The sequence below is a fragment of the Leishmania infantum genome, chromosome 34 (genome assembly GCF_000002875.2).
Source record: "Leishmania infantum JPCM5 genome chromosome 34".
Classification (NCBI taxonomy): domain Eukaryota; phylum Euglenozoa; class Kinetoplastea; order Trypanosomatida; family Trypanosomatidae; genus Leishmania; species Leishmania infantum.
Window position 1 is genome coordinate 738,311 of NC_009418.2, and position 27,011 is coordinate 765,321.

Genomic DNA, 27,011 nt, shown 5'->3' on the forward strand with positions numbered 1-27,011 from the left:
ACTCGACAGCGCTTAGTTTTACCTTTTTCCATGATCTCCCTTCATGACGGGGGTCGGGGGGGGAGGGCAACACCTCGCAGTGCGCGGTGGCTCAGCGTCCAGTGCACCCCGCTCCCCCTATCCCGGCCAGATGCCAGAGCGCTTCTGTTGGTGAAAGGGTCATGCATCCACGGCGTAGGGAGAGGCCAGAGTGATGCTTACCGCTACGCACGTCGGCGAGGAGGCCCTGCGCGGCGCTGCGTCGGAGCGACCGGCGGCAGTGCCCACAGCTTGTGCCACCCCTATGGTCGGGCAGCGTGTCCGCGCGACTCGAATGTATCCTGCCGCCGGCCTTCAGCACTGCCTCCTGGTGTGGTGGAGGGCCTGAGTGTCACGCCTACTGGACTGCACCAGAGGTGGCGACCGGCGTGATGAGGGAGCGGCTGTGAGGCGACCTGCGACGCGGCGGGTGGGTGTGGGTACAGGTTGAGGCAGGGGGCCGTGCTCTCGCATGACCGCGTCGGCGCATTGCTGCAACGCGCGCGCCTAGGCCTGCTTCGTGCCGCGCAATGGAGGCCTGCGCCAGGGCGGCGCGGAGTGGAGCTGGACTTCGTGTTCTCCTCCACGACGAACACCTTTCAGAAAGAGAGAGAGAAAATGTCTGCTGCTTTTGTAGCGATATGAGAGGGTCGCCATACCAGGGAACACACAGACAGGCAAGTAGTCAAGCAGCCGTTTGGCAAACATGCCCCACACAACATGCACGCTACACGAAACACGCCCACACGTTGAAGCTCCAACGCACCGTATCAGTGCCGGAAGGGCGACCACGGCTCATCCTTGAAGTACTTCATATGCTCGGCGAAGCAGTAGCTGTACAACGTTGTCCCGAACGTGGACGAGACACACAGAAAGCAGAGCAGCTTCAGCCACATCCACTCCGGATCTGCGCGGCCGGCACCGAGCAGTTCTGCGACCGTGTCCGGATGCCCTGGGTTGCTCCGACTCACGTAGTACTCCGAAGAGCTACTACCACGGCGACCCTGAAACAGAAACTTCGGCAGGTGATGCTGTGTCGCCGGTGCCTTCTCCACACGCACAAAAGTAGCGTGGATTTCTTCTTGGGCGTGCTGAAGAGATGTATCAACGTGAGTGTTTGGAGCGCTGCAGCCCGCCACTGCGTCGCTGGTGGCATCCTTAAGCGCTGCCGCGCGCGTGGGAGGATTCCGCGCTGCTGCTGCCCCCGAGCGGCGTACCATCGTTGCACCAAAGACAGCACAGCGGAACATGGTGATGCAAGGCACGCAAAGAAAAGCAGCGAGGGGCTCCCGTCAATGGTGTAAAGATATTAAGGGTGGAGGGGGGGGTGACGAACGTGGAGTACCACCGGCAAGACCGGCCGGTTGCTTTTCTTTGATGGGAGCCGCAGCTCGACAGACTGCAGGAAGAGGTGCAGTAGGGAGGGGGGAACAATAGGAAAAAAGAGCCGAGAGACGTATTTGGGCGGCGCGATAGCGGACGGAGTGCTTTTCTGCCTGCACGCACTGGAGAAGTGTATATGCGTGCCGGTTTTCTTCTGCTTCCGTACACGTACCTAAAACCAGCAAACACAAAAACGCGAGACGCGAGTGCGTGAGCTCATGCACACGCTTTTCTCCTCCCGCAGTATGTGTACAGTGAGAGCAGAGTGGGGGGGGGGAGGGATCATGGAGAGATGAGCTGCGAGATGTGGTTCAGAACAAAATCGATTCCTTGCTTTGAGGGGTCTCGTTAGGCAGCGCCTGCGCGGTAAAAGCAGACACTGCGTCAGCCATCGTGCACGTATCCAATGGAACCACAGAATACGCCGAGAGGTCGGTGAGAGGACTGGTGGGGTGGGATAGAGAGCGGGACGTGTAAGGACCCAGAGAGACGTGCGATTCCGCATTCTCTTGACAGCGTGTTCCTTGCACGCCTTTGCGCTTCTTTGCTCGCTCGCCATGAAGTTGCGTCTTTGAATGTCGCACAAGAACAAAAGAGAAAGGAAAAAAAAAGAACAGGGGCACAAGTGATCAACGCGAAAAGGGAGAGGGGAAAGAGAGAAACGTCACAGAGTCACATGCGCACGAGCGTCCACGCACTCCGAGAGGTGTGTGTGTGTGTGTGTGTGTGTGTGAAAGAGAGATACACACACAGCGCGTATCTTACGTGTGAGAGATGCGAGGGGTAAGTGGCCAACAAACAAACACCTAACACAGCATACGAACCCAGATAAGGGAATTCAGCATCAAAAAAGGAGTGCAACGAAAGGCGCACATACCGGCACACAGACGGGAGGTGCGCACCCACCTGCCAAGCACGCCACAATGGCTCGTGCACAGGCCAACTCACGCACCAGACACAACGAGCGGAATGCAAGTAAGTTGTGGCTCCGAGATAACCGCCACCACCCATCCAAACAAGCATCCTACACCGCTGAGTAGCGACCACCATCTCCACACACAAGGGAGCGCAGGCGTGCGCGCGATAGGCGAGCGAGATGCCATTCGACAAGCGCTTGCACTTTTTGATGACATCGCCACGGAGGAAATGCTGTAACAGTGAGATATACCGTGCTGGAACAAAAAAAATGGTCGAGCTCGTTGGGGAGGCAGAAGGGAGGGCAGGGCAAGGCGTAGAAAGCGGTCACTTCTCCGCCTCTTACCGCCATCTTGTGTGTGAGTGTGTGCGCGCGCTGCACACGGACAAAGAACGGAGGCGACAGAAAAAACCTCCATTAGGCTCACAAACGCCGACGACGACTGAATCCAGAAGCGCCACAGACAATGAGGGCACGCGCCAGCTTTGATGATCGAAAATCATGAAATTTCGAAACCTAAGAAAAAGGAGATACGCCTTCCGCTTCGAGAGGCGGTTTCTCTCGCACCGTGTAAGGCTCGCACCTAAAGGTCCTCTAAAGCAGCCCGGGGTTGCTCATTTTTTTTTCTTCCTTTCTTTTGCGCCAGCCACCTTCTCGCGTCGCTGCACGCATACCTTTAGACATACGCGTGCAAACTTAGGTAGAGCCCCACAGACGAAGCAGAGCGGAGCATCCTACGTCGACATCTCCCTACCTGCTACACGACAGTGCAGCAGCCACACTTGGGCTTCTCTTTTTGCGTCTTGTCTTTTCTTCGCCCCTTGACTGCGTCACCGTTTCCGCCATTGTGGGCGTTCCCGTCGTGTCGCGTCTTCGGCTTGCCTTTTTCCTTCTGCCTCTCCACCGTGGAATTATTCGCGGAGATGTTGTCTTCCACCGGCTGGTGGTCCTCGTGTTTGCCGCTGTTCTCGCCACGCTGCTCCGTCTCCGTTGGCGCGGCATTGGCATTCTGCTCACTCGTGTTGTTGGCATTCGTCGTGTTGTTACCTGGTGTCTCGGAGAAATTGATGACCGTCATCTCTTGGCTGGCGCGGTTCGAGGAGGTTTTGCTCCGATACAGGGCGCCGACCATGGCAGGCGAGCTAGAGGAGATGCCGCCCTCCTCGCCAACCGCGCCAGGCATATCCGCTGGCGGTGCTCGGCCGTCTCCTTCCGGTCGGCAAAAGCCTCCAAAGTCCAGCGTGTAGGACTCGACGCCATTGAAGATTACCGCGATTGGCGTCGGCTCAAAGACGATCTTTTCCGACGTCTCCAGCCCGAGCTGCATGCTGTCATTAAGGCCGCAGGTGAGTACGCGGCCATTATCGCAGTAGAACATGCTCCCCGCCGGCCCGGCGGCGATGCCGATGCACCGCACATCGTTGCCGAGCGGGATTGGGGTGAACTTGCACACCTGCTTCAGACCCCTCCCGAGGCCCAGCTGGCCGCTCTCGTTGCTTCCCGCGCCGTACACAATGCCGTTGCTCGTCAACGCCAAGGAGTGGCAGTCACCGGCAGAGACCTGAACAAAGTAGTGGTGAGTGAGCTTCTTCTGAAAGTATGGCTTGCGACGTGCGTCCTGCACCTCGCCGTTGCCGAGCTGCCCCTTCTTGTTGCGGCCAAAGGATAGGAGATGACCGTTCTGGTCAATGATGAGCAGAAATCCCATACCGCTGGCAATGCGGGAGACGGGCGTCCGGCACAGCGTCATCACCCGCCGAGGCGTGCTCACGGCACGCTTCGACGCCGTCGTCTTGTAAACGATGGAGTCGGTGCCAACCATGTAGTAATCCTCGCCGTAGCCTACGTCCAAGAAGCGAACGTGCCGGTGCGGCATAATTGAACGGATCGGGTTCGACAACGCGGATAGCGAGCGCACCGTGAAGGCGCGCGTCACAATGGCGAGCCGCTGCCCGTGCCCCACCAGCATCAGGGTCTTGCCGGCAATGCCCGTCATTGCATCCTCGCGGCCGAGCGCCGTCGGTCCATCAATGGATGAGCTCGACACCTTCAGCCCGCCGGATGACCAGACTTCGTCCTGATTTGTGAGGATGGCAAAAAAACCGTCGCCAGCGACGCAGCCGCGACCGCGCAGGTGCTGCGGCACCTTCACACCGTGCCCCGAGCCGAATGTAATGAGCTGCTTCGACTGGCGGTCAATGAAGCAGCTCGTATTCCAGCTCATAGACATGGCTGGCACATTGTAGCGCAACACATAAATGGGAACAGCGAACATCATCACCTGCTGAAGCACGCACATGGTGCTCGACGAAACGCCGTACACCGGGGTGTCCTCTGCCACTCTCCCGGCCCTAAAGGCTTTGTTCAATTCCAGCGGCTTCTCGATCTCCTTCAACCTTGCTTCCTTCTCCCTCGCCTCCATCTCCATCTCGCGCTTCTGCTCACTTGTGAAGACACGACCTGTCACCTCGTCGTGGTGCTTCTGGCCCCACGTGGTGAGTTTGTGAACCTCACGCTCGGGCGTCGTCACATGCGCGTCAATGGCGGACTGTCGTGCGTGAATAAGAGCTAGCATGCTCGAGAAGATGCATTCGCCGCCGCTCATGCTGCGGCGAATCTCTTGCCAAAACTCGGCATCCGTGATCATTTCGACTGCGCTGCGCCGTTGCAGCCTAGCCTTATCTCTTTCAAGACGCCACAGGCACTGGCGGAGCGCTGGCCAACGAGTAGGGAAAGCTGTTGGAGGCTGCACAGCTGCGGCGCATAGAAGCGCGGGGTCAAGCTCTGGGAGAATGCCCGCAGAAGAGGGAGGGAAATGCGTGCGGATCGTCCCACCCGGAAAACGCAGGCAGAAGTTACTGCGTCGAGCGCAGCGGTAGCAAGGGGAAGGCCAAGCTGCACGACTCAATCCCTGTGGGCGGTGCGGTCCAGAAAGAGGGAGGGCATACAATTAGGAGGCGGCAACACTCTTTCTCCCGTGCCCGCAAAAGCAACGTCTAGTTGGAGCAATTCTCTCCGTGATGTACCTGTTTCCACACATGAATGCGCACACATGCACGGATGTGGTACGAACACAGCGGCCGCGGCATCGGTTGCCGGATAGACGAAGGAGCGGGTGTGTGGATGGGGGAGTGGGGGGAGAGAGGGAGGCAGAGAGTGTACGCGGAGACAGTAGAGCATCGGCGTCCGCTGGAGTTTCTTCTATACGCATACACCGAAGTAGCCGCATAGGCATCGCCCGCGGTCGCCATCTCTATCATCCCGAAATGAAACGCGAAGCTACAGCATCACAATGGCGCGAGTGCGGCCACCGACACCCATGCTGCCAAGCACACATTGCGAAGATGCGCACGACCCCTCCGTCGGCACAGGCGGCGGCGTTGGGGAACGCAGAAAGAAAGAGGTGTGCACTCGGGTGCGCAGATGTCGCTCGTTGCTGCGTACGTTTGTCGGCTCTATTCCAGAAGTGTAGCATGACGCACCAGTAAAGCGCACACAAGCGTGCCTGCAAAGTGAGCGCAGGATCGAGGGAGCTGATGGAAACACAAAACCGTCCCTCTCCCGTTGCCCAGCAACCGAAAGAAACAGAAAAGGGTGGGTGGAGACGAGACGAAGAAAACGAGCCTGGGAAAACAAACAACAAAGGACAGTAACACAGATAAGGACTATACATGGTCTCATAGAGGAAGGTGCGCTTCAACACGCACACACACGCATACAGCTGTGCATGCATATATATATGCTTGCCGGCACATATGTGTGTGTGTGTGTGTGTGCGTGGGCACGGCAACGAGAAATGATGGGCACACACCCAGACACACACGGATATATGTAGAAGGAAAAAAAAAGAACGAGTCTTTCTGAATCCGAACAAGAGCAAAGACAAAAACAACAAAAAAGGGATGCGGCATGGCGGCGCGGCTTCGGGGAGGGGGAGGCGGGGGGGGGCAGCTGCACGCACGAGCCCGCGTCACGCGAAAGGTCCCCTCCACCACTACAAGAATACCGACAAACAAAATGCAAACCCGTAGCGTTTCCGAGCGCGCACACCACCAAACGACAACGCACACACACAAAAAAGGGAGAACCAGCGAGGAGGCTTGAGCTGCACAAAAACGGTGGTTTCAGAACAGAGTGCGGGCGGAGAAAGGCACAGCTGTGGCTCATTTCATGTGAGTATTTTTTAGGGTCAAGAGAAAAAACACCTGTGGACGCTTCATGTTTTCCTGCGCTAATCAATCCCAAGAGTGCGGCAATGCTCTTCGTTCACGTAGGGGATATAGTAAGGATGCTCGTACGTGGTGCCAGTGCGTGCCGCGCACTCATCAGGTCCTTCTCGCGCGTGCGCCATGTCATGTGGATAGGTGAGGGCGACCAATACCTCGTCCCTGCGCTGCATCGCCTCTTGCTCCTGACGCTGCTGCTTCCGTGCCATACGCTCAGCGTACGACGATATTTTCATCGCCCCTTTGTGCGGTGCCGCGATGACCCCATTCGGCCCGCTGCTGCTGCTAGCAGGGCCGTTGCAGTCTGCCACCAAAGCTAATTCCTCGGCCGCCTTCACGCGTTCTGCTCGCATCGCCATGGCCGAATCACCGTAAAGTGCAATCGCCCGCGCGGTGTCCCGCTGCCGCTGCTTCCGCGCCGCCAGGGAACCAAGCTCGTGCTGTTGGTAGAGAGCACGTGAGTAATAGAGGAAATCGGTGTTCCTACCCTTGTCCTCCTGCATCCTTCGCCAGGCCCTATAGGCGCGCTGAATGGCGAGTGCGGCACGGTGCTCCGTGAAGGCGCGCTGCTCTTCGTGAATCCGAGTGTCCATCGCGGCACGTCGGCGCAGCACTTCGGTAGACCGTAATCGCAACGACTCCTGCCACGCCTGCCGCTCCCTGGTGGCTCTTACGTCCACGTAAAGGCCAATGTGGTATCGGTCTCGCTCCGCGTCACGCAGCCGATACACCTCGCCGCTTCGCTGCAAGCAGTCAGCTGCATACGCGTCGACGAGTGCCGCAGTGCAGTTTAAGTCGAGCGCCGCCTTGCCGGCAGCAAAGGAATCCGGTTTACCCGAACAAGGACGCGCACCTGCTCTCTTCACTGCGGCGGGTGATGGGGGCGTGGAGGTCTTTGCCGAGATGTGCTTTGCCGCCCTGCCCTCGCGGTCGTCGATCGCGGCAAGGCGCCGTGCAGTACCAATACCAGCTTCAAGGGCAAACGGGTAGACGCCGGCATGGCCCATTCGAAGTCGCAGCTCGCGCATACGGAACGCGACGCGACCAACGTAACCGCGCCACACCCGCTGTATCGTCCTCGCCGCCGCGTCGCGCACGCGTATGGTGCGCGAGTCAACGCCGCGGTTGCGCTGATCAGCCAATGTGCATCGCAGCCAGCGCTGGATCACCGCTGCCGGTCCGTTGTGCTTTGCAGCGTAGAGCCGACGCCGCAGCTGGCGCGCACGGTAGCTCCTGTACGCCTGTTGCAGAACCAGCGCGGAGTACTCGAGGAGCTCGGCTTCCGCGCGCCGCCGATACGCGGCAGATACGGCAATCACGCAGGCATTCTCACCGTCCAACTGAGGTTGCTGCTGGTGTTCAGCGCGCCGGTGGCGAACAATGGAACCACGCCACAACGCTTGAATTCGGCAGACGCCGCGACGCACATCTGCCTCATGCAGGCGACCGTCCACTAGGCTGCGGTGGCTCTTGGCCACATGTCGGACGCAAACGGTGTTGGCCAGCCACTTTCTGCAGCACCGCAGTACTATGGCAGGTACGACGTAGCCACCGACGTGACCGTGTTGCTGGGACGGTGGCGGCGGGATGGTGACTTTCCCAGACCTGCCCGGCATCTTCCCAGCCACGAAGCCCAATGCCAGCCGCTCACGGCGACGGCGTTGGAGTTCCTCGAGTCTCTGCAGCTGCACATCTCGGCGTGTTCGACCTACGGCGCTCCACCACTGCCTCCACGCATGCTGTATGGTGACGGCTGCGGTGTTCTGAGTACGACACTGAATCTTCTGGAGGGCCAGCTGAAAGGCGGTTTCGGCCTCCGCGGCCTTCTTCTCAGCCTCCCTCTGCACGCGGTAGGCCCTTTCCTCTTGCTTCTCAACCTCGCGGCGCACAGTCCGTCTCGCGTACAAGGAACCACTGCACCCGAAAAGGCTTCGCTGTGGCGCAGATGGTAGTGTTGCGCGGCCGCCAGTCTTGGAGAATGGTCTCTCGTCTTTATCGACCGTCTTTACGTCCCCAGCTGTGGGCATTTCGGTGATAAGCGTGGCCGCCGTACTGCTCTCTAGGTTGCTGTCACCGCTCCATTTACTGACGCTCGGCGGCATCGTCGCGGGCGACGGCTTCCTGCGGCGGCCCTCCGCGGACGCGCCCGATGGGCCTGCCGCAGCTCCTTGAGGAGCGACTTTGCGCAGCGGCAGAGACACCGTGCTTGCGGCTGGCAGGCGCGGCGGCAAACTGAAGCGCAAAAAGACGGGGCCCCTTTTGCCGTCCGCGCTGTCCATCTTGTACAAGTCTCGTATAGGCCCAGCAGGTCCCACAAGATTGGGGACGCTGCGGCTCATCACCAGCGACGCAGTCTGGAAAGGCTCCTGCAGCACCGTCTCTAGGGGCGCAATAGCGACGCTACGCTGCATGCCGGAGAGATTGACGGAGTTGAGGCACTGCTGATCGACCGAGGCCGCGGCGCTGCTCTGCCGACTAGAAACTTGTAGCGGTTTAGGCAAGGCACTCTCTACCAGCGGCATCCTTAGATGCGTGGCGCGAACAGCATCCACGTCCGTCACAGAGTCCAAGTGCGTTGATTGTCGCGGTGGTGAGAGGAGCGAGTCCTGATTATCTTCCGTCGCTCTCCCCGCATAGCTCTGGCTGCGCGCGTCTGCGTTCGGCGAGGGCCGCAACGAGGAAGCAGGGTACGCATCTTGTACCCACCCATTCGAATCACCGTTCGCCGGTTCCGCCGCGTCGAGAGCTGCGACGGCGTGTGCAGCCGGATGGGCATGAACGGGCTCTCCAAAGTCCAGGGTGTGCAGAGCAGCTCTAGCAATCTCTTGCGCCGTCAGTGGCGCCGGGGAGGGCGACTGCGCTGCAGAGTTCCCATGCAACGTGCCGTGCACCGAAGGCGATTCAACAGCAGGCACGGGAGCGGCGACTTCAGGGCCGGCCTCCGGCCCGCGGTCTTGCGAGAACCAGCCCGACGTCAGGCCGCACTTTTCCTTGAGCATGAGTGTGGTTGCGTGTTGCTCGCCGAGTGCGCTTTGCGCCTCACGCAGCGCCTGCAGCATCGTTGGCAGCGCTGCTTTGCGCTCGCGCTCGCTTGTCTGCTGCCCCAGCGCGACAGCAAGGTTATGCAGGGCGGTGATGAAAAGAATCGGCTCCCCGTCTTGCGCCGCCATCACACACTCCTTTGAAATGGCCAGCGCCTCCTCCGCCGCTCCGCTGCTCAGGAGAACGGCGGAGAGGTTCAGCATCGTGGAGCAGGATGGCTTTCCGAACACAAGCGTCTCGACCTGCTTTGCGCGCAGAAACTGCCGAAGTGCCTCGCCCGTGAGCCCGTCGCGGCGTAATTGACATCCGTAATTGTTGAGCGTCAGCGCGTGAGCGAGACGCCACGACTCGATGGCGGTGGAAGAAGTGTGAGCGGATGGCTTGCACTGCATGGCGTGCAGGCGTGCTTCCAGAACCGGTAGCAGGGCCGAGAGAATGCGCCGACTGGAGTCACCCTCGCCGTTACGCAGCGCCTCCATGGCCGCCTCATTCCACTGTGTAAACGCAACAAGCGGTGCGTGCTGCAGCTGCTGCGTCGTGGGAGGGACGAGAGCCGCCGCCGTCCGTGGAGATGGCGACGTGGCGGCACACCTTGGGACGCTGTTTTGTCCACGGCCACGCTGCTCCTTGGAGGTACGGTTCGATCGCGACAGGGCGAGACTGCTGCCGCGCAGCCCACGTTGGCTGACTCCCTTCATGGCGATCTACAGCCCGAATTGTCCCGAATCACTGCCCCTGAAGCGATGGTTTTGGCGTTGTGCACCTCAATAAGGACACGTTCCAGCTCAGAAGGGTATGCTTCCTCGATGTTTCCGTGAGCTCGAAGGGCTGGTGGAAGGAAGGAATGCATGGGGAGGGAAGTAGAAGAAGCGGGGCAGGAGAGCATTAAAGAAGAGCATATAATATTTATTCGCATAACTTGAGTACACAGTCTACACAAGATAGAAACGTCTCTTCGCTTTCGCGAGAAGTTTTCGTCCCTACGATCGCTGCATGGGGTGGTGGACCCAAGTCCCACGGAGCGCTGGCGCGCCAACCACCCGATGACGTCATCTCCAGCCAGCTCTCATGAAGCACCTGCGCAGCCATCGTCTCGTAGAAGTGCACGTCGGACAGGTACACGGCTGTAGACGAGCATCGCATCTCCAGCGCCTTACTCGCTGAGACCAAGAGGACCCAACTGCCCGTCGTACGCGAAGGCCTTTGCACAGGTTTTCGGATGGGACGCCGGCTCTGAGTGGAGAAGAGGGAACGTGTGCCAACGAAGTGCAGAATATTTCGCGTTGCCCGCTTCTCCACCTATTTCACACTTTCAGCATGTGTGTGCGTGTGTGTGTGTGTGCTTGCAGAGATGAAGTTTTGTCGATGCTGCGGACGACGTGGCAGATGCCGACGAGAAGAGCTATACAGCGATGCCACCAAAGAAAAGAAGCGCACAGGCGAACATCGTAATAATAATAATAAAGCACACCTTTCACGCGACGCTGTTGCGGAGAGCTTCCTGCTGTTCGTCAATTCTTTTATGTATCATCACCTACGTTACAACTTTCATTTTCCTCATCGCGCGCTTTTTTCACTCATGTCTGCAGGAAGAATGGCACTGAAACATGCCCGTCTACGAGCCATCGAGGGTTTTTTTTGCTGTCCTTCTTCTTTTCAACGCTGCCGACAGAGAAAGGTGTAGCGAGCAAAAGAATAAAAAAGAAACCAAAGAAAGGGTTTGGCGGTACTTGGAGAAAGCAGATCACGCAGAGCGCCACGAAGGGGACGGCGTGCGAGATGGTGAGAACGCTGGCAAACAACTAGTCGAAAGCGAAAATAATAATAAAAGGGAAAACAAAAGCGTCCCCTACAACAGAAAAGGAGCGAACCAACAAGACAGACCTGAACGTACGTTAAACACCTCCTTTCCGTGGCAGGAAAGAAAAAAAGGGAAGGTGACAATTCCACGGGTACCGCTCCCCTGCAGCAGCCGTACGAAAAGGCACACACACAACAAACGAAAACAATAAACACACACACATAGACGTTGACATAGACATCGACAACAGGCGAGCACGTGAAACAAGCGTTCATCGAAGTCATCGAAAGGGTTGGAACGAGGAATACTAAGACACAGAAAGAACAATAGACGAAAGAAGAAAAGAGCCAGACCGACCGACAAAGAGCCTATGAACGCACAGGAAGAGAGAAAACACCGACATCATACGATGAGGCGCTCACACACACAGACACAGAGACGAAAAGAAAAAGCACCACAGAATTGGATAACAAAACAAAAACAAGAAGGGAGCGGGTCGAGGAAAAGGCAAGAATAGTGGAGAAGAGGCCACAGTGCGCACATATGCAGACACGCCGAAGGGGCACAGCCGCAGAGAGAGACGCACGCGGTTACTACAGCTGGTAAGAGACTGAGGAAAAGACACACACGCGCACGCATGCTAACACACAGAGGGGCTACGGGATAGAGCGCACACGTACACAGACACGCAAAAACAATGCCTAGGCACGGAGGAGAGGTGGATTGGAGAAGACCGAGGAAAGAGAGAGACACCTTACCGAAGTGTAGCGTTTAGCGAAGACGAAGACGAGGAGCCACAGCGCACGAGGAGAAGCGACGTATATATATATATATGTGTGTGTGTGTGTTTCACCTCAAAAACAAAACGAAAAACACTCGCCAACACGAACCGGTACCGGCGAGCACACACACACACATATATATAGATGTATATGTGTGTGTGTGAATATGTATATAGACCTATATATACATATGCATGTATGTGTGTATATATATAGACGCACGCACACCTAGGTGACCCACACACCCAAAAAAAAAACAGGCACAAATAAACTAAACAACAAAGAAACAGGAGAGCACGCAACGAAAGAAGTGAACAGGCGAAGAAAAAGGGGAGGGGGGGGTGAACGGCACCCACAACAAGTCGTTCGGCAATAGAGAACAACGACAGAAAGCGTGGGACAAAACAAGCCAGCAACAACAAAGCAAAAAAAAATGAAACGTCTGCAGTCCCGCACGATTGTGTGTTGAATATCCACCGTTTTGTTGTCTCTATCGTTGCTGCGGTTGCCGTTGTTTCCGGATCGAACCGGGCGAGATGGCGTTTCCAGGCGCCTTCTGTGTGCCCGGCAGCTGCTGTGAATGTGCCAAGGGCATCCGCATGCGCGCCCCTCTCTTTCGCAGGGCGTGTATGTAAGTATGCATAAGCGCGTAGGCAGTTGTGCGCTTCATCACATGTAGACGAGGCATACATGGACACATTCCATCATGAGCACCACCAAATTCACACATCAAACAAGACACAGAGAGCAGTGGCTCGTTTACACAAAACGTGCCAAGTCCGAGAAATCAGCATATACACACCCTTCTTACCCTCCCGGACACACACATGCACACACGATTAGACACAAAGACCTACATGCAGGTACTGAAGCGACGAAAAAAGAGGAAAGAGAAGGAGCACATCACGATGCCCTCAAGACAGACGAGCGACAGGAGGCGTCAGTCATTGATGTCGCGTAATTGCATCTGCTTTTCGTGCGTGTGCGTGTGCGTGTGAATCGAGGATAAGTTATGTACCGGAAGACTGAGAACAAGAGTCACCGATGGTGGAGGTATGAGAATCCGGCGCGAAAGATTTGCTCCGAACGCGAGAACGACTTTCGGCTCGCGTGAAACAACACAATAATGTGCATATTACTTCCTGCCCGCGAAGGGAATCTCGGCGCTCTCGCCGTTCCTTGCTTGTCCTGTCTCTTCATTACCGTGTCCACCTTTCCCTCAACTCTCTCCATCCTTCTGCCTCCCTCCCTACTTCCTCCTCTTGATCGTCATATAACTGATCAGAGGTTGGCGGGCGGCGAGGCAGGTGGAAGCGTGAGAAGGGGGACGGATGGCACAGCTAAAGCGAGCCCCTCGTCGATGTCTCGGGCAGCGACAGATAAAGGGTGGACTAGAACTAAGAGAAGTTAGAGAGAGTGAGGGGGTGGGGGCGCGCGCACACACACACACACACACACACACATCTACAGACCAACCCGCTAAGAGAGGGAAAACGTCATGAGGCGAAAACTATGACAACAACAGCAGAAAAGAGACAGGCAGAGTAACACACAACGAGTGGAAGGGAAGAAAAGGGTACAGCAAAACAAACACATGCACGAAAAGAGGCACAGAAAACAACAAGGAAGAGCAAGGCCAGGGATACGGCTGAGACTGGTGCTTGTCTGCGACTGCGTTAGCTATAACCACTATACCGAGAAGGAAAGCGGAAGGCAGATGGGGGGGAGCATGAAAAGAGAGAGAAAACAAAAAGGGGAGAACTAAAGCACGAGTTCAAGCGGTACCCCCCCATTTATAGATGCGAGTGAATGTGGGCTTAGTGCTGGTCGTATTCTTGCGCCAGCACTGCGTGCATGTGTGCGTGAGAAGCTTCCATGTGGGGCCATGACAGCAGAAAAGGACTGAGGACATGTCACTCACTCACAGAGCGATTCGCCCGTGGCGCTGCAGATCAACTCCCGCACAGCGAAAGAGAAGCCAACCTCGTACGCCATACATGTAAACACAGATAGGTACAGCACCACACGGAGTGTCCCCTTTGGGAAAATGGCACACGCACACACACGCGCGCTCACGAAAGTGATTTCTGTACATCGCTGATGGTGCCATATGCGGCCCGCTCAAGTCACAGGGAGAAGAGCGAGAGAGCGCATCGCAGAAGGGAAAAGGAAAGACAAAGAAGACTTGAGACTCCCGCCCCCTTCGTGAAAGCTTCTTTATACTACTACTAGAGGCCAGCACTGCCGATTTCAAATGAAGGACTGAAAGGATGAGAGAGCACGTGGCGCGAGGAGGACAAAGAGGAGAGGTATAAAACGCCGTCTTTCTTCCTCTTCTCGCCCTTGTTTCGTGTTTCTCGCACAAGAGGGACCAAACGGGCGAGCGTGGCTGCCCGCGCGTGTGCGCGTGCATTCGCTTTCGCGCTTCTATTTATCTCTTCTGCGGTGCGAGAAGCAAAAAAAAAAACAGAAGCGCCACAAGAAACAAACAAACAAAAAAAAACTATCCTGCTACCTTCTATAGAACGGAGATGAAAGCGATGAAGAGAGGGCGTTGCTGTTGTTCTTGTTGTATTGCTCTCTTTGACGAGGACTTTAAGTTGAGAGAGGAGAGGGTGTGTGTGGGGGGGGAGGGGATGGGAGTAATCCACGGAAACGCTGTCCCCATACTAAAAAAGAAAAATGGAAAACGGTAAGCAGAGTCCAAAAATAAAAAAGGAAAACATTACCAAAAAGAGAGATGTAGGCGATAACATCGAAAAAAAAAAACGGTTGTGAGAGGAAGACGGAAGGGGGCTTCTCGCATGCAATGTGCAGGAGCACAAAGAAACAATCGGAGTTGTGCTGTTTTTGAGTTCTTGTACGATCGCTCATGTACGCTAACAAGCTCTCTACGTTGCAGTTCTCTCTGCGATTGGTACGAGTGGAGGGCTACTCTCGCATAAGGCAGGGGGAGGGTGGGGAGTGAGACGGCACCGCTGGTGTTGCCTTCGCCGTTGCTGCCGCTGTGAGGCCATCAGATACTTGCTCTTGAGACTGAGGGAGAGAGGGAGGGGCGGGAAGGGAGACGAAAAGAGAGAACAAGGACCATCAAGTGGTAAGGCATCGGTGTTCGTTCCACCCGGTGCAGGTGAGCGTAACGCTGAGGCGTACAAAACGAGTGTAAAAGTGAAGACCTCTGCGGTGGCAGGTGCGAGAGAGGACACGGTGAGGAGACGCCCAAAGCGTGAATGGCGGAGAAGGCGGGAGTAGTGTAGAGGAATGCCAGTATCCACAGCAGGATCGAGTGACCGGTTCTACATCCAAGAGAGAGAAATGAAACGCAAAAGAAAAGTAGGAAAAGGAGCAACAACCAAAAAGACATAGATGGGTCTACATCGGCGGCCAATGGAAGGCCACATCACACACACACATATATATATATATATATCATGGATAAACGCAGAGAGAAAAAAAAGGACGCCAAATGCACAGAAGACACACACACAGAGGGAGAGAGAGAGAACGTACTGACGCGCTCGCGCTCGCATACAAGAACGAACGAAATACAGGGAGTTGACCAGCACGTCAGACGCAGGACACTCTCATAAACACACACGCACAGGCCAGAGTAGGCGATGTATATAGAGCCGACAAAAAAAAAAAGAAGACCGTGAAAGAGACAAAGAGACAAAGAAAGGAACGCTCGAAAGGGGATGATCGAAAAAAAAAAGTGTGTGTGTGTGGGGGGGGGGCGTCGGCATAAAGAACAAGAGAGGAAACCAACAACGAGGAAACACGATGTTGAGTAGCATATCCATATATAGAAGCAAGGCACAAAACACCCTCGAAACGGAAACTAACAAAGCGAGCACAAAAGACGCACACACTAAAAGGAAAAATGAATAGTACAGCGTGAACTTAACAAGTGCCAAGGACACAGGAGTCAGAAAGCGAGACTGAGAATGGGGTCGAGCGGGGTGGGGGTGGGGGACTCCTAACGGAGCAAGGGCACAAACGGGAGGAGGAGGGACGGGGAGGGAGGCAGGGGGGCAGGGAAGAATCTACTCCGCATGGTATAACGAGTGCACGATACAGCCATTTAGATCCTTTTTTTGCTGTGCGTTTTACATCTGGCTTTTGCGTCTATGGCGCTTCTGAGAGCCGCGCTAGACTGCATGCCGCACCCTCCGCAGATACGTGTCTGTCTCTGTCTCCGCCGATATCTTCGCCCCACGAACCTTTCGCCATAACAACGGTTCAAGTGCACGAGGACTAGAAAGACGGGCTGGCGCTTGGAGGAGAGTCCAACAGAGTGGCAGAGACAAAAATAAAGAAACACAGAAAGACACAGATACGAAGCAAGCAGCATTGAGCATTACCCCCCTCCCCCCGCCCTCATGACAGAGCTGCACAAGCGGCGGGGAATACACATCCTCCTCGTGTGCAAAAGCGCGTTTACAGTGTTTTGTCGCATGCGCGCGTGAGGGGGGTTGGCAAAGGCTGCAAAAAAAAAAACAGAGACATTCACCAGGGTGTCAGCTACGCGCGTCGTTGCTTGTGAAGGAAGCGGGTGGGGAATATGTCTCCACGGGCCCGCATGGCAATGATGTCCATCCTTTCTGGTACAGTTCTGCTGCATTGGAAGACCAAGGTGGAGGGAGGGGGCGGGGCAGAAAAAAAAAAAAGAAATATCGACGCCAGCAGGAGAGAGGAAGGTGAAAGGAACAGAGCTGGGCACATCCCCACAACGAGTGTCGTCCTTCCTCACAGACGCGGGAGCAAGACAGCAGGGAGCCTGAAAAAGAAGCGGCACAGAAGATCCGATGAACGAAGTGAAAAGACACCGAATGAAACACGCACAAAAGAAAAAATCAGGACATTAGCGACGAGAAAGCTGAAAATAAAGCGCTACAGAGATGGAGAGACAGCGACAAAGGAGGTGAGAGCACCAAGGCATCGAAAAAGAAGGAACATCTTCCTAGACGAACGCACACACACATGCACAGAGAAAGTAATATGGGTCAACGTGTTAGAACAAACAATTAGAGTGGAAGGAGGAAGAAAAGAAACAAAAAAAAGTTGCGGAGGTGACGAAGAGAGGCCGATAATAAGGAATGATAGGGACCTCTACCCGTTGGAAGAAATATGCGCGGCAGGCAAGAGGAGGCGCACAGAAGTGGAGAGTAACGCGTCAGTGGGGTGCCGCTGGGTCGGATAACTAAGGCAAAGCGAGAGGAGGGATGCGGTGCCAACTTGAGCAAGAAAATGGAAGATACGTGCATGAAAACCCCTAGCACATGCACAAAACATGTAGAGCTCCAGCTTGCCCTTCCCTCATGGCCCATTCCTCGACGCGCAGATCTATCCGCTGGCATCCCTTCCGTTACCTCCCTCGCTGTCAATCGGAATCGCAGTGAATTTTCTCTGCATTACCTGTTACGAAAAGCCGATAAAAAGGACCAAGGTGCCCCGAGAGACGGCCAAAGGAAGAAGTGAGAAGGAACGCACATCCTTTATCTGTCACACAGGGAGCGCAGGTGTCAATTCAGATGAAAAAAAAACGAAAAACGAAAGAAAACAAAGAGTGGGATCGCGTGCACAGGAAACAGGACGAGAGAAACCACATGAAAGGGGCGAACAAAACAAAGGACAAAAAAAGGGGGAGTAACACACACAACTTCAACAAAAATCCCTGAATCGACACGAGTCAGTGCGCTAAGAACACAGAAAAAAAAGAGGAAAAACTCGCGTTTCGAAAAAAAAAACTCATTCTTTCGTCTTTTTTGTTGTCGTTGTTTTTTATTAGGGGACACGGGTGCGCCATGGCAGAATGCACTTTAGGACTCTTGCGTCAACAGCAAGATTTTCCGCAATTCGCCAACAGAAGTAGTCAGCACTCGCTTCAGAAAGCGTAGCGGAAGACGGAGAAACACACTCCAGAGCAGCCACATAATGGACAGCAGACAACGGCAGCGACGGCGCTGCTGCTGCAACTGCACTTTCTCTAAAGTGAAGTTGCCGCGCCGCTGCAAATCCTCTCCTTCATCTCTTTCCCGTGCGATGGACACAAGGCAGGCGTGCAGGAGCAGCTGCTGCTTGACGATCTCGCACAGTTTGCCGTGGTGCACATTTGACAAAGGGCATGCGAGCGTAACGTCCTTGTGCTCGACAGGTGCACCACCGAAGTCAAACGCGCGGGGCTCAAGAGCCGCGACACAGCTGGCGCGCTGCGAGGTGTGAGCACTGGAGAACCGCTGCAGTGGGGAGAAGAGGTGGCCAGCAGCATCCAGCTGCAAAGGTTCAAAGAATTTATGTTCCGTCGAGATGTTGTTATTCACGATGGCCCCGCAGCCATCACGGATGCCGGGGACGCTGCTCAGCCGGAAAGCAGGTACGCTTCCGACTGCGTTTGCCTTATCGCTGGTCGATGCCGAGCTTTCCTGAGGAACGCCTCCGCCGCTGCTGGGGAAATAGGTGAAGGACGGAGAGCTCGACGGCCTTGCATCGTTGGCGGCCAAGACGATGCTGCCCGGCGTCGCCAGCGGCTCCACAGAAGCAGTCGCAGAGACCGATTCTGCACTCGTCACGGTGACGTCCTCTTCCGCCTCGCTCAGGGTCACCGAGAGAGATGGCGACACCCCATGCAGTCCGCTGGAGCTGCGGTTCGCCAGGGCACCGTCCGCAGCCTTTAACGACGGCGCTCCAGTGCTCGGTACACTGCCACAGAGCACCGGCTTCGCGAACGAGCCACGGCTAGAAAAGGGCCGAGTAAGGTGCACGCGAGGTGAGCCACACGGCGAGTCGCACTCCGCAAGAATGCTCGAGGCGAAGCTGGTGCCGCATCGACGCTGCCGCGGCGACAAATCGGCGGACAAGACAGCGACAGTGGTAAGGGAGCTATTCGACTTGCATCTCGGAGCGCCGTCCGCTGGCGTGCGGTTGAACACTGTGCACGCCACCTTGCGAGTACACGTCTCCTCGTGTGCCAAGGAGACACCTGCAGTGAGAACAGTAAGCTCGGATTCGGCAGAAAGAGGGGCGTTGTGGCGACGCGGTGGTGTTGCGGAGCGGATGGAGATGCCGTGCATCGGGGCACCGTTTCTTATGAGCGACCCACCACCGGTCGTCGAAACTCCGCAGGAGAGCATGGCGAGAGAAACGAGCGCGAAAAAAAAAGCGTTCTAGTGACAGAGACAGAGAGGGTGCGGGAGAGAATGTCAACGACCAAGATCAGCTGCAACAGCATTCCATGCGTGGCTCATACACACACACACACACGAATACGATGGATTTTACGTAAACCAGATTAATCATAATAAAAGGGAAAAAAGACACGGAATGCCACGAGACGAGAGTGAGTGAGAAACTTTTTAAGTTCACGGGAAAGATGAACTAGCAAAGATGAAAAAAAGGAACGAAGAGAGGGAAAAAGAAAAACACACACGCGCACGCTACCAACAACAATAAAGAACGACAAAAAAAAAGAGCACTCAACCGCTACCGTGATAGGCAAGACAGAACACAAAAGGGGGTGGGGCGGTCGTGGTGTTGGTGGCGGTGGAGCGGCAGTGTGTGTGTGTGTGTGGGACAAGGAGAAGGCGGAGGAGGAAGAGGGAGCCAGAGGAAGCGAAAGGCGACCTGATGAAAGAGAGAGAAAAAACTCTTTGCGTCTGCTATAGCGTTTTTTTTGTGTGTATACATATGTGTGTGTGCCGCTCGTATTGGGTGTTAGTGCTGGGAGAAAGTAAAGGGGAAGCGTACGATAGGAACGGCAGAAAAAGCGGAAATGGGTCGAGTCGTTTCGCTGCTCGCTTGTCCGTGTCGCTTCACAAGTGTTTTTTTGCTGCGCACCTCCAACAGCCGAAACGTAGGGGAAGAGAGCTGTCTGCTCCACTCGCTGGCAAAAATGGGTAGAGGAAAAAAAGGGTGGTTGATAGTGGTTCAGCGGACGCTCAGACACACACAGGCATACACGCAAAACGAAAGAAAATAGCTCCCGAGAAGTTGTAAAGAGCTACGCAGAGAGAGAGGGAACGAAGAAGCCGTGAGCAGGGCGCACACACCCACACCCACACTTACTGGAAAAGGAGGGGAAGGGAAAGCAAGCAAGAATCAGATAGGAAATCTGAAGCCGGGACAAACAAAAACTTACGAACGGCAGGAGTAGCAGTTCGAGAAGGAGAAGAGGACGAAAAGTATTCAGAGATACAGAAAAGAAAAGAGAGACGGTGATTCTCTCCCGCATTCCTCAGTACTAGTCGTAGACGTCTACGACAGTATAGGCAAGAGAAGGTCTCTGGGGTGACCACAAGAAGCAATGTAGTTCGGTCAAGTGTACGTGAAGCGCTTCTCTCCGCTGAAGAGCCCGATGCACCGGCGAAAAGAAAAAAAAGCACGCGCACCTTAGCAGCTCAGCGAAGGCGGAGAATCCGAAAACGAGACGAAACAACAACAAAAGAAGGGAGAGAGAGAGGGGACTGAAACTAGGGATGATGATGAAGCACACAAGGAAATGCGAAAAGACAAAAAAAGGCAAAACAGAGAGAGAGAGAGACAGGAAAAAAACCACTGAAAAGAAAAAAAGGAAGAAATAAAGGAACAAAATCCCCCCAAAAATACACACGCACACACAATAATACAGACAAGACAACAAACAAAACGAAGAACTACGAAGGAAAGACAGGGAGGAGATCGACAGCGCTTTACGAATCGAGTGCGCTCATGAAGTTGCGTGTAATGATGAACAAGGGAGGGTGGTGTCGTGACTTGGAAAGCTGCTGAACTGTGTGGACGGGTTAATCGTGAGGCTGAGGAGGAGACGGGTGAAGGGGAGCGGAGGTGTGGGAGGGACGAAATGCAGCTTCTCCCCCTCTTCTCCTTTTGCTTTGTATATAATGAGGCGCGCTTTTACAACCTGCAGACCGGAGGCATGCCCACGCAACCACCGCGATCGCACGCGAATGGGTTTGGGCAACAGAAATAGTAATCCGAAAAAAAAAAAGAAAGACACGCGAGGCCAACGGTCGCGTGGACAGCGATGATAGAGAGAGGAAGAAAGCAAGAGGAGGAGGCGAGGTAAGACGATTTCAGCATTCTGTACCGTAGACGTCGGTGGCGTAAGAGGAACTAACCCCGCCCCATCCCATGCCCTCCTCCCCCTCTCTACATCCCTCCCCCACAAACAGCACAGAGGGGGAACGCGAAGGGAGAGAGGGGGCGGAAAGGAACAGGAAAACCCTTCGACTTGTCTCGAGCATGAAAAGACGCAACGCCAAAAGGTCTGTGCGCCCTTGTGCTTCGCGGCAGCACTCTCTGGTCGCTCAGCGGAGTTGGAGGAGAGGAGGTATCAACGCCACTGGAACGCGTGGCTCTATCGTGGGATACGAAGGGACGCATGCAACTAGCAGAGGCACACATGCGCAATCTACCTCCTTTCTTGCATGGCCGTCTTTGCGTGGCGTGTTAGCTGCCGATCACCAGCGAAGCACACGTGCACAGAGAGGGGGGAGGGCGACCGTACTCATACAACATAGCGTGTAGTTCTTTTTCCCCTTTTGACACTGTTTTACTCAATGAAAAGCAGCTGTGAGGTAGGCACCTTTACGTGCGCCAGTCTTCTTCGACTCTGTAGCCGACGCAGCTCGATACCATCTCTCTTCCCTTTCCCACAAACGCCAGGAGACATTCTGGAGGATCATATCTGCATGCACCCGAATGGCTTGTGCTGACAATACCATCAGTCACTGCGCGCGCTGTCGCGACGACGCTCTGCTGTTGAGGCGCGCAGCGTCCCTGCTGTTCCTGCGTCTTGAAGACGTCCGCCTGCGACCCGGCCCCTCCCCCTCTGCACATCGCTCCGCAAAGATTGAAGGTGCGCCGGGCATCATGACGATCTCACGCGGGACGACACTGATCCAGTCAAGAATAGAGTCGATGAAAGGCAGCGACCGAAGCGCCGCCGCAGCGGCTGTACGAGTTTTGTTGCTTTGCCACCTCCCGCCTTGCTGCTTCCCGAAAGATAAGCGCTGTGGGTGGCTCACCCACGCGTCACGCGATGCTCGTGCGTCGCCAGGTGCCCCATTCCCAGACCGCTCATCCTTCTCGGCATTGCCTGACACAGGAAGAGCCGTGTGTGTGTGTGTGGGGGGGGGGGCTTCTGTGATGCGTTGAAACAGTCTTTAGAAGGTGGTCGCTACAGCGGCTAGGAACGTGCTAGGAGCTGGGCATCTTCGCGGTAGACTGCCGTAACTTTTCGGCAACGGGGGCAGCGCTGTTCTTGCGACTGCCATGGTGTGGCCTGTGGAGACCACCGCCAAACGGCACCACGTCCTTGACTGCACGCAGACCTGTTTCCCGGGAACGTTGCCGCCACTGCTGCCGATGGAACAGCGACAAAGCCCACCAGCGAAGGTGGGATCAGCTCTCCCGAGGTGGTTCCTGCTGAAGCGAAGGGCGACAGGGCACTGCTCAATCTCTTCTCGGAACTGTGTAGCGACACCGCCTTGGCTGCATCCTCTTGAAGCCATTCACACCTTCGGTGATCTGCATCGGAATCCGGTGAGAATGTGGCCCTACAGGTGATGTTGCTGCTGGTCATGACGGCGGTGCTCGCCGATGAGACAGCGAATTTGTGTTCTTTTTCACTGACCGCCACGCCGTCTCGGCCCGCTGCACGCGTTTGGCGGGGTTCGCACTTCCTGCCGCGGCGGCGTGAAAGCGCCGCCGAGGACCGTACAGCAACTCCCTCTCCGGTGGCAACGCCACAGCGCTTGGCGGGCTGGCATCTCGGTGTCGCTGCACAGAGGAGCCGTTGCGACGAGAGCCCAAGCTGCACCTCCGGAAACGCCTTCCAGTTGGTCGCACCCACTTGCTCAACTCTTTTTTCCTCACCGATGGTGTGCAGCAATGCATGGGAAAGTGAGATCTCTTCGGCCGAGTAGCTGGCACTCTCCTCAGGCGTGTCGTAATACAGCTTACTAGAGGTACCGCCTGAATGAGGTGGTGGTGGCTGCGTGATAAGGGGTGCTACCTGGCGCAGCTGACGAGGTGACATCGCTGCGGTGCTGCTCTGCAAGCGATGGCGCGCATGCACTCGCGTAATCACTTCATCCATGTAGCGGAAGGTAGACGCTGCCGAACTAGAACCGAGTGACTACTAGGGATTGCAACAGGGAAGCGAAGAGGAACTATGACGACGCCACAGGCCACGCATCGGCGGCGTTCCAGAGTGCGGCGCTCTCTAGCAACATCAGCAACCACAGAGCCTGTACGTTCCTTCGGATGTCTCAAGGGTGCATGGAGTGATGGATAGCGTGTGAGCACAACTAAAACGCTGCGTACACATGCAAAGAGAAGGTGGGAGAGAGGGTGAGGGACGAGTCGGAGAGAAGAGGCCAGACAGCGCGTGGTGTCGAATTCTTTGGAAAGGCACCCCAGCAACGACGGAGATACCGCAAAAGAAGATGGGGCCCGTGAAAAGAGGGCAGCGACCCTCTCCCCTTCACTCTCTCGTGCTTGCTTGCCTCCGCGCTCAGAAAATAGACAACGTCCGCGACAGAAAAGGACCTGCATGGGCGCGCAGATCTCGCCCTTGCTGCTGAGGTGCGCTGTGTGGGTATGCACGTGGTGAGCAGGAAAAACATGAGCTCGCGAGCGAGCGGACTCACACCTTCCACGCTCTTCTGCGACAGTCGTGGCTCACCAACCACCCTGAAAATGGTGCCAGAGGGTCAGACAGGGATGTGTGCTCTCGCTCGCGTCGGCTTTTTTTCGTTCCACTGCGGACACGCCAGCGTGTCTCTCTACCTGCAACAGACACGAAAGCAGACAAGGTCGACAAGCGGTTCCACCGACTTCTGCCTGATCGAATCGTTTTTGTTCCGCTTCGCTGCGGGAAGGGTGGGGGGTCAACGTTACACGTCATTACTGAATATGTAAAATGAACCAATAATATATATATATATAAGCGAAAGAAAACAACGAGGTGCCACTCCTTCGAGCAGATCAAACGGCGCTCCCTGCTCAGTGATCCATGGCGCCACGGCATTCGCACCTTTGTTGTATCACAGTTGGGGAGGGTTTCTCAGAGAGAGGCACACATGGGGTCGCCCGCGGAGAGCACAGGCGCACTCTCTGACCCCCCTCCCACACGCATATGTCCTCTTTCCGCTGCAGCCTTCCCCTCTCGAGAGGTCTACCTCGTCACCGCACTGTTCTCGCTTGGTAGCCTGTTGCGCGTTTCTTTTTTTTTACTTACTCTTCTTCTTGCCAGAGCCACTGCGCTGATTCTTGCGCGCAAGGCGGCTCTTCTCCTTCTCCGCCTTGCGCCGCCTTGCCGCCATCTCCTCGAAAGAGCGTACGTGGCCGTCCTTGGGCAGCCGCTTTTGCTTGCGTCCGATACGTAGCTTCTTACCCTGGTTGGGGTCGCTGATGTCCACAAAGTCGTCGTCGCCATTGCCGACGTCGCCGTCTTGCGGCTGGGAAGACAATGCCGCCGCCTTGGCGCGCTTCAGCGGCACGAGGTCCTCCTCTTCGCCGACATCTTGGATGCGCATGTTGCTCTTCTTCATCCACTTCGAGTAGGCCTGAAGCTTGCTTTTGTAATTGATCGCCTTGCCGGCTTCGTTTTTCACGCCTCTCAGGAGCGCCTTGGCGTCATTGACGTGCATTTGGACATAACGATTCTTCTTCTTGCTCCACGCAAACACCTGCCGCTGCTGCGCAGCCTCCTCAGCCGTCTCGGCGGTCATGTCCATCGTCGCATCCTTGAGGGAGTAGTGCGCGTTGTTGAGCGTGTCTCGCCGCTCCAGGTCCATGAAGAAGTTCTCGTCACGGTAGGCGCCGGTCTCCATGCTCTCCTCCTGCCCCAGTGCGGCCTGGCGAGGCTGCGTCACCAGGCTCATCACCGCATCGTCGCTATTAACAGAAGTGCTGCTGCCGACCTCGCGCTCGCGTTTTCTGCGCTCCTGCGCACGCTGCAGCATCTGCTCGGCAAAGGACAGCTGCTTCGCTGGTGGCGCCGCAGAGGCCGCCCCGCGTTTCGTTGCCCCGCCTTCGGCGTCGGCTGAACGTGCCAAGGACTGCGCCGTCTCCGGCGGGCGAATCTCGAACAGCTTCTCCTTTGAGCCTATTTCTAGGAACAGTTCCTTCGGCTTGAATCGCTTCAGGTCGAAGCGTGCCTCGTCAGCACGCACACGGGTGCTGCCGACGCGTTCGAGCAGCATTGGATGAAGCGGGGTGCGGTCAAAGGCGTACTGCGGCTTTCGAGCCTCTTGAATCGCCTCGTGCGTCGGCTTCTTCTTTGTACGGTTGAACTTCTTATGCGCGTTTTCCACCACTCGCGCCATGCTGCGCACCTCCACATCGTTTTCGTGCAAGCGTTTGAGGAAGTCTAGCTCCAGCTGGATGTCCTCTTCGGGCAAGCGGCCGTAGCAGCCGTTGTCTGGCGTAAAGAGAAGGTCGCCGGGTACCGGGGCAGACTGCAGCGGCCGGCCTATGAACTGCAGAAGATCGATGTAGTACGGGAAGTCCTCGAAGGTCATGATGGAGTAGGCCGTGCCAGAGCGACCGGCGCGCGCGACACGGCCTACGCGGTGCACGAACAGCTTTGGGTTAAAGGGGAACGAGAAGTTAACGACGTTGTCGAGCAGCGGCAAGTCCAAACCTCGCGCCGCAACGTCCGTGACCACCATCACGCTCGTTTCACGCTTCGCAAAGCTGCGCACCGCAAGGCGACGAGCCTCCTGGTCCATCTGTCCGTGCACCGCGCTCGTTGAGATGCTGTAGTGCGTCAGAATCATCTGCAGAAACTCCACATGAAACTTTGATTCCACAAAGATGAGCGCCTGCGCGTTATTCGCTGCCGCCTCGCCAACGTGCAGCACACGCTTGAGCAGCACGATCAACGCGGCAACCTTCTCGTCGTTGCGCACCAGGAAAGCGCTCTGCTTCAGTTGATCACTCAGCTTCATCTCCGAGTCGAGGCGTATGACCACCGGGTTGTGCAGCCCGGCGCTCGTGAATTCCGCCAATACGGTAGGCATCGTCGCGGAAAAGAGGGCACGCTGGCAGGACTCGGGTAACTTTTGCATGATGGCACCGATCTGCGGCTGCAGACCTAACTCGAAGAGGCGATCCGCCTCATCCAGAACCAGGCAGCGCACGCTAGTGAGGTGCAATGAAGCCTCCTCCATGATGTGCAGCAGGCGACCGGGCGTGGCGACCACTACATCTGGGTTCGACGCCAGCAGCTCGAACTGCTGGTCCATCGAGTCGCCACCTACCAACGCAGCAAAGCGCAAATCGAGGAACTTGTTAAGCGCGAAGCCGTTGCGTAAGATCTGCAGACTCAGCTCGCGTGTCGGGGAGAGCACGAGCCCGCGAATACCGACGATCTTTGCGTGCGCCTTTAGGGTGTTCAGCATGGGGATGAGGAATGCCGCTGTCTTACCTGATCCGGTGCGGGCCATGGCGACTACATCGTTCCCCTGCAGCATCGGCGGGATCGCCTTGCGCTGGATCGGGGTGGGCACGGAAAAGCCCTGCTTTAGAATCGCATCGAGTAGTGGCTTTTCCAGGTTAAAGCTTTGAAAGCCGCCGCCCTTCTTCTTCGAGTCGGCCGCCGACTCCACGGCCGCCTCCCACGTTCCATGGCCAATCATGACGGCAACAATGCCCTACGTTGAAAAAGGTAGGGTGGAGAATATTGGCGCAGCAGCGGTCTTGTGGAACACGTCTCCTTCTCTGAGACCCGTCCAAATGCTTGGCTGCCGTTCAGGTGGACAACGAAAGAGAAAACAGAGGAAGCGGGGAAGGTATACACGAGAGTTAGGTGCAGTGGAAAGGAAAGCAGGAGCAGCGCA

The 27,011-nt window shown here is 56.1% G+C and overlaps 5 protein-coding genes across 5 annotated transcripts; all 5 read right to left on the reverse strand.

The window, feature by feature from the left end:
• Positions 1–788: 788 nt before the first annotated feature.
• On the reverse strand, positions 789–1,268 carry LINJ_34_1760 (conserved hypothetical protein; the record flags this gene model as incomplete). Its single annotated transcript, XM_001468510.1, has 1 exon — positions 789–1,268. The coding sequence occupies one exon, from the start codon at positions 1,266–1,268 to the stop codon at positions 789–791; it is 480 nt and encodes a 159-aa protein (XP_001468547.1).
• A 1,806-nt stretch (positions 1,269–3,074) lies between these two features.
• On the reverse strand, positions 3,075–4,964 carry LINJ_34_1770 (conserved hypothetical protein; the record flags this gene model as incomplete). Its single annotated transcript, XM_001468511.1, has 1 exon — positions 3,075–4,964. The coding sequence occupies one exon, from the start codon at positions 4,962–4,964 to the stop codon at positions 3,075–3,077; it is 1,890 nt and encodes a 629-aa protein (XP_001468548.1).
• Positions 4,965–6,548: 1,584 nt separating this feature from the next.
• On the reverse strand, positions 6,549–10,283 carry LINJ_34_1780 (conserved hypothetical protein; the record flags this gene model as incomplete). Its single annotated transcript, XM_001468512.1, has 1 exon — positions 6,549–10,283. The coding sequence occupies one exon, from the start codon at positions 10,281–10,283 to the stop codon at positions 6,549–6,551; it is 3,735 nt and encodes a 1,244-aa protein (XP_001468549.1).
• Positions 10,284–17,987: 7,704 nt separating this feature from the next.
• LINJ_34_1790 (hypothetical protein, unknown function) lies at positions 17,988–19,238 on the reverse strand (the record flags this gene model as incomplete). The annotated part of the gene is made up of 1 exon (XM_001468513.1): positions 17,988–19,238. The coding sequence occupies one exon, from the start codon at positions 19,236–19,238 to the stop codon at positions 17,988–17,990; it is 1,251 nt and encodes a 416-aa protein (XP_001468550.1).
• A 5,160-nt stretch (positions 19,239–24,398) lies between these two features.
• Positions 24,399–26,810, reverse strand: LINJ_34_1800 (putative ATP-dependent RNA helicase; the record flags this gene model as incomplete). The annotated part of the gene is made up of 1 exon (XM_001468514.1): positions 24,399–26,810. The coding sequence occupies one exon, from the start codon at positions 26,808–26,810 to the stop codon at positions 24,399–24,401; it is 2,412 nt and encodes an 803-aa protein (XP_001468551.1).
• Positions 26,811–27,011: the final 201 nt, after the last annotated feature.